General features: G+C 40.9%; 1 protein-coding gene across 1 annotated transcript in view; it reads right to left on the bottom strand.

Moving 5' to 3' along the window:
- Window positions 1-11,695, bottom strand: part of rab23 (RAB23, member RAS oncogene family) — a 30,140-nt gene extending 18,445 nt beyond the window's left edge. The window contains exons 1-2 of the mRNA XM_072558400.1: window positions 11,526-11,695; window positions 1,233-1,456 (exon numbers count right to left, since the gene is read on the bottom strand). Coding sequence (XP_072414501.1) covers window positions 1,233-1,387 — 155 coding nt within the window. The 5' untranslated portion in view covers window positions 1,388-1,456; window positions 11,526-11,695. The remainder of the gene's footprint in view (window positions 1-1,232; window positions 1,457-11,525) is intronic.
- Window positions 11,696-13,307: the final 1,612 nt, after the last annotated feature.

Below are 13,307 nucleotides of genomic sequence, written 5' to 3'. Positions count from 1 at the left end.
TCCATCAGAAACAAAGAATAGATTTGCTGAAATAATAACACATCAGTTGCTCAGGCAAGAGGAAGGAAGTCATCCTTTAAGTATGACTTTAAATTGAAGATTCAAAGGGAAGCAAAACTACTGACTGACACCAACTTTCAGAAACTGCTGTGGTTTTTCTGGGTATTTAAAGTTTTGTACGTTTTCTAGAGTGATTTTGTCCCCCCCCCAATTTCCCAACATCACATCTGTCCTGAAATATTATTCTATTCTTTCCAAAGATTTTTTTTCCCCCCCTTTTCCCTTCTGTACCAAAAGCATCCACCTGATCCTGCAGCATGTTGTTCTATAGTCATGGTTCATCCTCAATTATCTGGGCTACACTGAATGCCGTGTCTCAGTCTCAATAGGTAAGTGTTGGCAGATTATTTAATTGGGGAACCAAGTCCACACGAGGTCTTGCTCTGAAAAGTCATAGTGTACTTGAAATGTTTATGGTTTCCCTTTCCACAAATGCTGTCAGTCTCTTGTTTCTTCAGCATTTTCTGTGTCTGTTTCAGATTTCCATCATCTGTAATATTGTGCTTTTATTCACTATCTTGCTCTCACCGGATTGTGTCCACACCCAGCAACAGGGCCAAATGGCTCATTAGTCTGCAGGAACTTGGACATCTTCCCCTTTCCGAACACAGGGGTGCCTAAGCCAGTTAACTTAGAAACAAAGCAACTCTCTAATTCCCCAGCTGTTCGCTACCTTAACCAGTCGCACCACTGACAGAATGCTCAAGGTAATGGGTAAAAGAGCTAGAGAAAAGGGGGAAACCTTTTTCACTGAGTTGTGATGGTCAGGAATGTAATGCTATGCCTAAGTTTCAGTAATGATGCTCAAAAAGGAACTAAATATCTGCCTCAAGTGGAACAAGCTACAAGGCTATGGGAAAGAGGGGGATAGTCTACAGGCATCCCTCTCTGCTTTAAAATTCCAATAAATCAAGGTAAATCAATTATAGCAATGATGAACTGGATTAAAGTGAATGGCCACAGCACGTGTTTTCCCACTGGTACCCATTGCTGACATGGAATGGCGCATTTAATCCCGCATGTCTTTCAATCTGCATTTTATTAATTGCTAATATTGATTTTTCTTTCCCATGATTCTACTGCCAAACTCCTCCTCCACAAATATCTGGAGTGACACTGGAATGACAAATCACACCTAAAATGTATTACAATATAGCAGAATCTTCACTCACTGAATTTGTCTTTCCAAGAAATCCACTCCAATAGTTTTCTTGTAGTCCTTGGTGAAAATACCCTTGCAGTACCGCTGAATCATGCTCGATTTACCAACAGCTCCATTGCCAACAACTACCACCTTGATAGCTACTTCAATATCCTCTTCCAGCATGGTGTTCTAACAGTTGATCAATATTTTCCTTTGGCAAATCACCTATATTTAGAACTCTAGTTCATGAACCTGGAACAGAGACAGAGACAGAGACAGAGAGTTACTTGATCTTACATGTTTTATGTTTATTATCTCCATAAACTTGTTTTAGTCGGTTACAACTGCAAGCTTTTGACAAAAATAATATACTGTCCACCTGAAATGAAACTGAATGACACTGCATTACACACATGAAAAATTTAACACAGCCTTCCATAACCAATGCATCATGACCTGGCTCAAAATAGAGTTGCCAAGTGGCTCTTCAGAAACTTTTGTTTTGGAACAAGTTATTAGTTGCTCAGGAGCAGTCAGGATTATCAGTGCTGCCTTTATGTCTGTCTCCTGGCAATACCCGACCACAGTCAGCACCTCCTGGAGTCAATTTCAAGATCTAGAACATTTATTCTAGCAGAGCACTGACAATTATTTTGTTAGTAACTCAATGGACCTGTCGCCAAATAGAGAGAAGGCTAAAAGAAGAGAAAGGTAAAGCTGAATTAATACAGGAAATAAGTAGAAAGAGATGCTGATTTGATTAGATGAAAACAGTTGGAGGGGTGTTGTGCAAATTGTAAACTGGCATGCATCAAATGGCCTAGTTGTGCACTGGTTGATTTTTGCCATTTTGCTTTGATGTACTGCAGGCATTACCTTTAAAATACAGTATTGTGACAACAAAACCAGCAAAGAGCAATTCTGAGTTTCACATATCTATTTTAAGACAAAAAAGTTAAACAAGTAACTGCCTAATTGCTCAAAATCATAAATCAACAGAAACAATGATTACACTTTTTTTTGAAAACATTCTCTGCCCAATAAGGTTAGAAACTGAATAAATATCAAGTGCACAGTTGAACATCAACCAATGACACCCACGTTGGTGGAGCTTATGGACAGATGCCAGTTCTTCCTTTCAGGGTATCCAGCAAAAGTAAAGGTGGTTGTACTTCTCCCCTCATCTGTTCCCACTGCTGAAAACCTTCCTTTGTTACGATATAGTCTCACAAATCAAGAAGGTAATGAAATAGGCAATAACTATCATTACAGAAAAAAAAATGAAGGATACTAATGGGGTTAAAGGATGATAAATCCCCTGGGCCCAATGGGTTGCATCCTTGCAGATTAAAAGGAATCAGTTGCAGAGACACTGGTTATAATCTTTCAAGAATCCTTATATTTGGGAAAGGTCCCAGAGACTGGAACACTGCCAATATAACATCTTTATTTATAAAAAGGGGAGGAATCAAGAAACATTATTGCAGGCTAGTTAGTTTCATGGCTGTTGTTGGGAAAATGTTAGAGTCAATTCTAACGGATGTTATTAAAGCATTTAGAAATACATAATAAGATCAAGAAAATCATGCCTTACAGATTTAATAGGATTCTTTAAAGTAACAAGTAGGATGGATAAAGGGGAAGCAATGGATGTAATATGTTTGGATTTTCAGCATTCATTTGCTAAAAGTACTGTACATTAGACTATTTAATAAGATAAGAGCCCATTGGTATTGGAGGTAGTGTATTAGCACGGATAGAGGTTTAGCTGTCATGGATAGATGACAGAGTATTAGGATAACTGGAGCATTTTCAAGATATCTACCTGTGACAAGTGGAGTGCCACAGGAATTAGCACTGAGTTCATTACTGTTGATAATTAATAACGACTCATGAGAAGTGAACGTACTGTAGCCAAGTTTGTGGATGACATAATAATAGGTGGGAAGGCAAATGATAGGAATGACAGGGATATAAACAGGTGGTGAGTGGGCAAAAACTTAGTAGAAGGAATATAATGCAGGAGCGTGAGGTTATGCACTTCAGAAGAAAAGTGAATACTTGAAAAGATGAAACTATAGCACAGGGATTTCTAAGTCCTTGTGTCTGAATCACAAAAAGCTAACATCTACGTTCATCAGATAATAGAGAAAGCAAATGGAATGTTGGCCTTCATTTCAATAGGAATGGAGTCTAAAAGTAGGAAAGACTTGCTAGAACTATAGAAGGCATGAGTTAGAGTTAACCTAGCATACTGTAAACAGTTTAGTTCCTTCAGCAAACTAAAGATGTACCAGCATTGGAGAAAGTTCACTATGTTGATCACAGGTATGGAGAGACTTCATGAGGAAATGTTGATTAAGTTGCATCTGTACTCAGTGGTGTTTGAAGGAATAAGAGGCAGCCTTATTGAAACATAAAAGATTCTTAGCGGCTTTGACAGGGTGGATCCAGAGAAGTTGTTTCTCCTTGTGAGTATCTAGGACCAGAGGGCACAATCACAGAATAAAGGTCTGCATGTTTAGGACAGAAATGAGGAGGAACTTCTCTCAAAGGATTGCGAATGTGAGGAATTCTTTACCAAAGAGAACTGTAGATGCTGTATATTCAACACTTAGGTAGACAGATTTTAAAATCAGTGTTGGAATCAAGGGTTATGGAGAAAAAGGCAGGAAAGTTTAGTTGAACATTATTGGATCAGTCAATATCTCACTGGAAGGCTAAATAGATCAAATGTGCCAAATAGCCTCCTTCTGCTCCTACATCTCATCATAATCATGGATTGACAACACACATTGGCTTTGTGAGTGACACACACACCCCCTGAATTACTAAAAACTTTCACCCCACTCCCCTGTGCATTCTCTTTCCATGTAACCATGATTTTACTTCGTCAGCAGAGTCCTGGAACTTGCCTAGCCTTATGGCTCAATTATGCAGGTAGGTTCAAACAGCACGTGGCAACTGTCAATTTGATACTTAGAATCCAATGTTTCTGATGTATGACAAAGTTTTAATTAAAGGCTTGATTATTTGGTAATTTGTTACATTATTGCATTAGTTGCCTATTTAACAGCTCTTCCTTCTGGATATCTGTTGCCAAATGTCACAAGCAAAACACTCAATATGCAGCTACAACTATAGAACAGAACAAAGAGAGATAATCATTTAATATATGGTGAAGAATATGGTCATTGCAAACATAATTAAACCTTTGTACAGGAACACAAGTATGTTTACAATCATAAATTTTGGCTGGCACAACCAATCTTCTTCAGCAGTCCCTTGGGATCGAGGATGACTTACTTCCTCATTTCAATGGGTTAAGGTTACTGATAAGTTCAATGAGCAATCAACATCCCCTGCAACATGCAGGGCAAATGGTGCTTGAAAGGTTGATAGGTGAGATGTTGGGAAGTTTATGCACCCTTTCTGAACCTGACTCTGCTCCTGTATGTTTGTGTCGAAATCTCCCATTTTAGTTTGACACAAAGGGGTTTCAGGGAATTAGTGGGATGCTTGACCTCTTCATGGTTGCTTTGAGGACATTCCTAAAACATCTCTGTTGCCCTCTTGGGGGTCTTTTGTTACAACCAAGTTTAAGCAAAGCTGGCTTTGAAAAGTTGGAGTTTCAATGTTGGGTTGGGAGAGGATGCAATTTTTGGATCATTTTTTGGTCAATGAATTTGGAGGACCTTGCAAAGGTGTCAGTGGTGGTACTGCCACCAGCTTTGAGGTACCTGTCGTAGACTGTCCAAGTCACCATAGCACAATGGAATGCAATTCCTATTGACCACTAAATCAAGTTTTGGCTAGAATGATAGAGGATGGGACTGAACAAGGAAATGTTGCACAGGGTTGGTGAAAGTCAAGTTGAAATTAAAGCCATCCAGGATAACACTTTGTCACTTTCTGTTCTGTAAGTTGTTGTCTGATTTATTCTATAGTAGCAGAGAGCACAGATAGCCTCACTGTTATTAAATACAGAACTTTCTGTTCAACAAAAGAATGTCAGTGTCAGAATCAATTAGCCCAAAAATCTTTAAAAAGTGAATTCCCACACAAATGGGTCAATGATATACTTCATTTACATTAGCAGAATTCCTATGACATTTTGAATTAAAGTACACCATTAAAATTGAGAATCGTTCATCCTCATACCAAGTAAAAATGTGGAAGAAGCAAACACACCACAAACTGGGAACTGTAACCATCATCTAAAGGATATTTAGAGATGGACAAAACAAATGCTGAATTTACCAGCGGCAATTACAATCCATAAACAAACACACCAATATGGCACAGGAACAGGTCCTCCAGCCCACAATATTGTGCTGAATGTGATGTCAAATTAAACTAATAATTCAACCTGACCTTGGTCCATTATCGCCATTCCTTGTATATTCATGTGCTTATCAAAAGTCCGTTAAATGCCCCTATCGTACCTGCCTCCACCACCACCTCTGGCAGCAGGTCCCAGGCTTCTACTACTGTCAAAAACACTTGCCCTTCACATCTCCTTTGAACGTTCCCCCGCTCACTTTTAATGCATGCCCCCCCCCACTCTTAATTTTGGACATTTTAACTCTAGGAAAAAAATTCTGACTGTTAACCCTATCTACGCATCTCATAATTTTATAGACTTTTATCGAGTCGCCCCTCAGTTTCTGCTGCTATGGAAAAAATAAATCTGAGTTTTTCTACCCTCTCCTTATAGCTCATACTCTAATCCAGGCAGCATCGTGATAAACCTCTTCTGCACCCTATCCAAAGCCTCCACAATCATCTCGTAATGTTATGACCAGAATTGAATACAATACTAAGTGTGGCCTAATCAAATTCTTATAAAGCTGCAACATGACATTCTGACTCTTGCACTCCATTCCCCGACTAATAAAGGCAAGAATGCCTTGTGCCTTCTTTACCAGCCGATCTACTTGCATGGCCAAATGAATAATAAAAAAAAGAGTTCCAAACCATCTCCTGAATGCTGAGGCAAGGTCATTATCTTCATATTGCTGTGTAGCTCCTCATTGCTACAATGAAAATGACCTATGTTGTGGATCCATCATGGGGAGATGGAGCACATTTTTACAAGTTATTTTTCAGAAAGGTAATGATAACTTTAAAATAGAGGATCAAAGTAATTAAAAAGAGCAAAGTGCACAATGTTAAGTAGCATAAAATGAGGAAGGCATCCAGATCGTCCTAAGTGCCAACAAATGCTGGAGATCACAGCCGGTCAGGCAACATCTATTGAGAGACAGTGAGCTGAAGAGTCATCTAGACTCGAAACATTAATTTGCTCTGTCCCCATGGATGCTGCTTGACCCAGTGCGATCTCCAATATTTGTTGTTTTCAGTTCAGATTCCAACATCTGCAGTAATGTAATCCTTTGTCATAAGTGTAAGTGGGATCAAGAGAAAAAAGGGATGAGTGGTACGGATGATATGGACTGCCTCGGGCAACTGCCTGTGTGGACTCTGCACATTCTTCCTGTGTGTGCGTGTTTCCTCCAGGTACTCTAGTTTCCTCCAACAGTCCAAAGATGTACAGGTTCGGTGGATTGTCCATGCTAAATTGCACATAGTGTCCAGGGATGTGTCAGTTAGGTGGATTAGCCATGGAATACTCTGCTGAGGATCAGTATGGACTTAATGGGCTGAATAGCCTGATTCTACACCAGAGGGATTCTATGATACTTTGAAAAATGACAGGGAAAAAAACCAACAAATATTCAAACCTAGGAAATGGGGACATTTGGGACATTTTGCAGACTTGGAAGAGGAGGAAAGTGGAGCAAATACAATTTTAAGTATTTACATTTGTAAGTGCTACTTAATTATGACTGATGCAGCCCAGACGGGACAATGGCAGAAGATGTGTGACATTTAATATGCACTTGATTTCTCAATTTTAATTGGTTACGAACCACCAGAAGCAGTGTCTCTAATCTTCCAATATCCTTGCCTGCAGACTTCCATAACTTAGATTTAAACAGAGCATCTAGTACAGCAGACTGTCCCAGTTCATGTAATGGAAACATCATATTTTACAGTGAGCAATATAATGAGTTATTTGGACAGGTGTCCAAAACGCCAAGCGAAGCAGTAGGTTTTATGGAATGCCTTAAAGGAGACAACAAAAGCTTTATGTAATGTATTCCAGAAATCAGAGAGATGAAAGCACAACCTCAATGGTGAAGTCACATTTGAATACAATATAAAAGATTTAGAATTAAGAATTTACTGATGACCATGAAACCATTGTTGATTGTCGGACAACGATGACACAGGTGCAGATATCAGGTTCCAGGAGTGTGCATATTAAAAGGAATTAACAGACAGCGAGAGAGAGCACACAAGAATGAGATGAGAAGCCGTAAAAGTGGTTAAAGTACCCCATGCTGTTGAGGGAGGCAAGAGAGGAGACATCGAGGGCTCTGGCAATAATTTTCAAATGCCCTCAAGTTAAAGTACTGAAGGTGTGGTGCCAGAAGATTGTTAAAACATTGTTCCCATTATTAAAAAAGGAAATTAAAGGTCAGTTGGTCTAACCTCTGGTAGGGAGATTATTAGACAGAATTCTGAAAAATCAAAATTTACCTGCACTTAGATATGGATCAATCAGGGATCAGTCATGGATTTAAGATAAGGTCACATATGACAAATTCAATTGAATTTTGAGGTAACCAGGACTGTTGAAGGCAATGCATATCATGTGGTCTACATGGACTTCAGCAAGGCTTTTGATAATGACAGACTAATCAAGAAATTAACAGCCCATGGGATCCATGACAAAGTAGCATGGCAGATCTAAAATTAGCTGAGACACAAGCAGAAGGTGATGGAGACGAATGTTTTTGTGATCAAGATTTGTTTATAGTGGGGTTCTGCAGTGCTTACTGCTGGGCCCTGTTTCTTGCTTAAGTTAAGGATTTAGACTTGTATATGGGGGTTATGATCAAAATGTTCTTGAAATCCGCCCAGGCACAAGAAAACTTCTCATCTCTGGAATAAACCAAGATAATTTTTTTCCAAATATGGCCAACCATTTTGTTGTGTTTCAAAAGAAATGAGATCGCTCGATATAAAATCAATGTATTTGGTCAAATCAGATGAGAGAGTATTTATATGAAAAGCAAGTTGTCTTTTTTTGATAATCTTCGCCATGGATAATAAACATTTGGATTAATGTAACAGCATCAGCTTCATCCTGGAGATTGGGTGATAATTAAAGGACAAGTTCTGAAATGCCAAAACGCCTTTTTTCAACTATTGGCTCTTCTCCCAATGTGCACTCAGCGTTAGTTACCTCAGTAAATTATGTCTTTATGAAAAGGCTAATATTATCTAGCAGCTCTAGAGGATTCCTTTTTAAAATTAGCTGTACAAGACCATCTAAAATTATTAAAATATGGCATACTTATAAATGACTGGATTATTTTATGCAATGCTACAATAAAAAGGGTACAACCAAACAAAACCTGCACCCATGCAACATGATGCTCAATTAGTTGCTGCAGAAACTATATCATGTTTCAGGGCTGTTTTGTCTATAGTCATGTGGTATGAAAATGTAATACCCTTTCTACAATAAGGCCAATATTAAATCACACCAAAGTGTTAAGTTTTGCATTCCACCAAGTAATCCCTTCTCATTTACATGTACACTGTTTTTCTGCTAAAGGGAAACATAGTTAAGGGCTTCATGCTTTGAGTGTATGAGACACATTACAATTACATAATGTATGAAAAATCATACTACTCAACAATTACAAAAACCACCATGCTAATGACCCTTGCAAAATAAAGAACAAGTGATACAATCTTTTCAAAGGATTAGATTAGACGCCAAGTTTGTTTGACATTCCAAATTATTTGGATTTATATAGCCATGAAGACTTTACTCCATAATTGTCGATGTGACCTCAGTATATTATCTCTTGTTGCCCTTCCAAGTTCTATGTGCCTTCTGACATGACGTACCATTTGATGATGCCTCCTCCAAAGTTCTCATCCACTCTTCAAATAGGTCAGAATTAAATCAAACTGATCTTCACATCTCATCTGAGAATCTGTTGCCCCCCATTTTACCCTGTGCCCTGCCTGATGTATTCACTGACCTACAATTACCTCCAGCTCACATTTAAAATTCTAATCGTTATATTCCCCAAAGCATTTCTTCTCTCCCTTTATGTCCTGGTTCCTGTGAACTGCCTTGGGATCTTTTTACACACAAAAGGTGCTATTTAATGCCAAGGTTTGTTGTTGTATGTTTTAAATACAGAATGATAGAAGTTACTGTGGAAATACAGTCTGCTAACCCTCTAACCCCTCCAAGAAGAGTTTCTCTTACCCAGTAGACAAAACAGAAATCCTGCAACGTTACCTAACTGGGTAATATAGCTCATGACATTTAGACCTTCAAATTGCTAAAGCAGAATTTTTTATGTGCATCTCACTACAGGATTTATATTACTGTGACCAAACAGAAGCAAGCCTCAAAATAAAACAGAAGGTGCCACTCCTACCATTTCCCCACTCTTCAAGATGCAGCTTAAATGACTCATCATTTCTTCCCGTTTCATAGTTTCTAACACCCTCATTTCTACTCTCTGGAGTACACCCAACTTTCAGTCAGCTACTGGTCAAAAACCTCCACTGTCTTGCTCAACTCAACCTTCATTCACTCTTTCTAACTAGTGTTCTACCTTCATACTTACCTTTCCTTCACCAGTGGTGTCTGCTGATTTGCTAAGCAGATAACATTATCAGGAGAAGAGTGCAAGGAGGCTCAGGTAGAGAAGGGACCTAAAATCAATCAGCCAGTTTTTGTGCTGTGCATTCTATGAAAATCTATGCAGCATCCAATCATCTTCCAGACTTGGCTGATCACAAACCGATTGCCAGTTTACACAGGTTACCAAAAATACCAAATATTGCATTAAAAATGCTTCTTCTCTAAGATCTGTGTCAACCTAAATAGAAATGGTAGATCGAACATCCCTGCCACACTTTAGTGTTAGAATTGTTTGGAAAAAAAAGAAATAACTGCTATCTACTGCCCAGGGGCTGGTAAATTTACAAGTACTGCCAATCTCAACTTCCCATACAAACAGAAAGCAACCTGTAACTGACTCAAAGCTGTGCTCAACTACAATTAAAATTTAGCTTCAGCCCCCTCGGCTCACAAGCCTCATTCCCGATGAAGGGCTCTTGCCCAAAACGTCAACTCTCCTGCTCCTTGGATGGTGCCTGACCTGCTGTGCTCTTCCAGCACCACACTCACAACTCTGATCTCCTGCATCTGCACTCTTCACTTTCTCCTATTTGACTTAAAACAATCCTCTGGTTCTGGACTAACCTAGAAGAGGAAATATAACAATATTCACCATGTCAAGTGTATTCAGACTCTGTATACTTCAATCAGGTCTTAACTGCAGTGGAAACCCACCCTATCCAATCTTTCCATCTAAGACAATTTGGTAATGAACACAACAGTGGATGCTGGAAATCTGAAACAAAAACGGTGTGCTGGAGAGACAGAGAGCCTGGCAGCATCTGTAGAGAGAAAACAGAGTTACCACTTCACAGAGAGACCCTTCCTCAGAACTGATCAAGCTCGTAAACCTCTCCTGAATTGTCTCCAGTCTTTCTTAAATAAGACCAAAACTTCACACAATCATTGCCGATGCACTGAACCAACAGTAGAACTGCAACCATCAAACACAGGAGGCGTTTAGAATCGACTCTGCCATTTGGTGAGATCGTGGCCGATCCAGTTGTTGGCCTCGACCCCACTTTCCTGCCTGGCCCTGATACCATTTGACATCCTCATCAGTCAAAGAGCTTATCCACCTCAGCCTTAAAAAAAATGTTCAATAGCCCCGTTGCTGTTCAAGCGTCGTAAAATAAACGTCTATCAGTGGGTCTTCAAAGCCACAAACCAAACTGAGAGTTCTCAGCCCCTGGAGAACTTTGGCAGCCGTACAAGTTGTATTTGCGTATTGGGGGCTTCTCCAGCTCTCCGACTGAAAGGGGTGGGTGGGGGGTCAATGCCCCTCGTAGGCGCTCAGAGGCAGCACCACCCCCCCCCCCCCCCCAAAAAAACAAACGGGGAGAAGACACCGATCCCAATCTCTCATAAACATGAGCGGGAGACAAACTGGACTCAGGGTGGGGGATGTGGTCAAGTCAGCCCAGACATAATTATTCCAGGAGAGGGGGGGGGAGGGTCAGGTGGTAGTGTCACCCTCCTATTCTCACTCACTCACTCACACACGAGGAGGGTGGATCATCTCTCCTCACTCTCACTTACCCAGTCGGTCACTCACGCCGCTCCAGCATCTCCTCCCTCTGCCCCCCCCCCTCCGGAATCCAGACAAGGATCGAGAAGCTCAGAGCCGGTAACCCGTGACAACCCGTGGCGGAACCGGAACTGAGAACGCGCCGCCGCGAGGGGAGCAGCCAGCCAGCCGGGCGGCCGTCCGGGCCGGCACTGCGCAGACTCAGCAGCTGCGCCAGCGCATCTTGCAGGCGCTCGCCCCTGGCTCTGTGCAGTCAGAGCGAGGGAGTTCACTTGGATCAGTGGCAATTGGAGTGATTCTAGGAAATTCAATTTGATGGGATTTCTAATACCTTGGTCACTTCCAAACCCAGCGTAGGGACACCTTTGCACATGGACTCTTCATGGATTGATTGCAGAATCATTTTCACTTTTCAAGTATAAATGACTTTTTCTCAGTATGGGTTTTACAATCTGGCAGGGTGAATGTTGTCCGTCATTTCTCTCAATGTGTACTTTCCACAGCGAATAAAAGGAATGTTTGCCAGAAGAGCCAACATATTTTTACCACTGATGTAATCACACACATGCTATTATTCAAAACACAGCAGTAAAGCTGACAGTGCTACTTCAGTTGCAATTCACTTAACTCACTAAATGCAAATATATTGTAGTTGAAAAAGTAGTTACAAAGGTGTGATACTGAACTCAAATGTCACTGCTAAGCAGTGGGTATAACTACCTTCCAAGGGGAAGGATAGCCTGTTAAGACAGGCCTTGAATATTCAGTGAGATGGGAGTGGGGATTATGATTAAATTAGATTACTTACAGTGTGGAAACAGGCCCTTCGGCCCAACAAGTCCAAACTGACCCTCCGAAGAGTAACCCACCCAGACTCATTCCCCTACATTTTCCCCTCCACCTAACACTACAGGTAATTTAGCATAGCCAATTCACCTAACCTGCACATCTTTAGACTGTGGGAGGAAATCCACACAGACATGAGGAGAATGTGCAAACTCCACACAGACAGTTGCCCAAGGTGAGAATTGAACCTGAGTCTCTGGCGCTGTGAGGCAGCAGTGCTAACCACTGTGTCACCATGCCACCCTGATGTGGGATGTCTTCAGTGCTGTCCACACAAATCCAAATTCAGCCGTCGGCTAATTTCTCATCTAGGATGGGCAGCGGCTTGACAACACTACTCAATGACTGGCACTACTTTACTGGCCTTTGCTCCCAGATTCTCAGTCCAAAGCTCCCCAGGACCTATTTTTCACACGGGTGGCACGGTCGCTCAGTGGTTAGTACTGCTGCCTCAATGCCAGCGACCTGGGTTCAATTCTAGCCTCGGGCAACAGTCTGTGTGGTGTTTGCACATTCTCCCCATATCTGCATAGGCTTCCTCCAGGTCCTCTGGTTTCCTCCCACAATTCAAAGACATGGAGCTTCGGTGAATTGACCATGCTAAATTGCCCAATGTGTTCAGGGGTGTGTAGTTTAGGTGCAGTAGTCGAGGGTAAATGTAGGGGAATGGATTTGGGTGGATACTCTTCAGAGGGTTGGTGTGGACTTGGTGGACCAAAGGACCTATTTCCACACTGTAGGGATTCTATGAAAAAAGAATTCTATGTGGAAATTCAGTCTCAGTTGGACCATCTGTCCAAGCAATGTCAGTATGACATTGTTACACACAGAATATAGTGACATTGATGTAGCATGTGCAAACATATTCTGGCTTTGGGATATCTCTCACAGTAACTGTCATCACCAGACACATTCACACATATTCACTTGGACAACTAAATGGTCAT

Source organism: Chiloscyllium punctatum, chromosome 3 (assembly GCF_047496795.1).
Source record: "Chiloscyllium punctatum isolate Juve2018m chromosome 3, sChiPun1.3, whole genome shotgun sequence".
In the NCBI taxonomy this organism is placed as follows: Eukaryota; Metazoa; Chordata; class Chondrichthyes; order Orectolobiformes; family Hemiscylliidae; genus Chiloscyllium; species Chiloscyllium punctatum.
The sequence above is the reverse complement of the archived record's forward strand: the minus strand, read 5'-3'. Positions and strand labels throughout refer to the sequence as shown.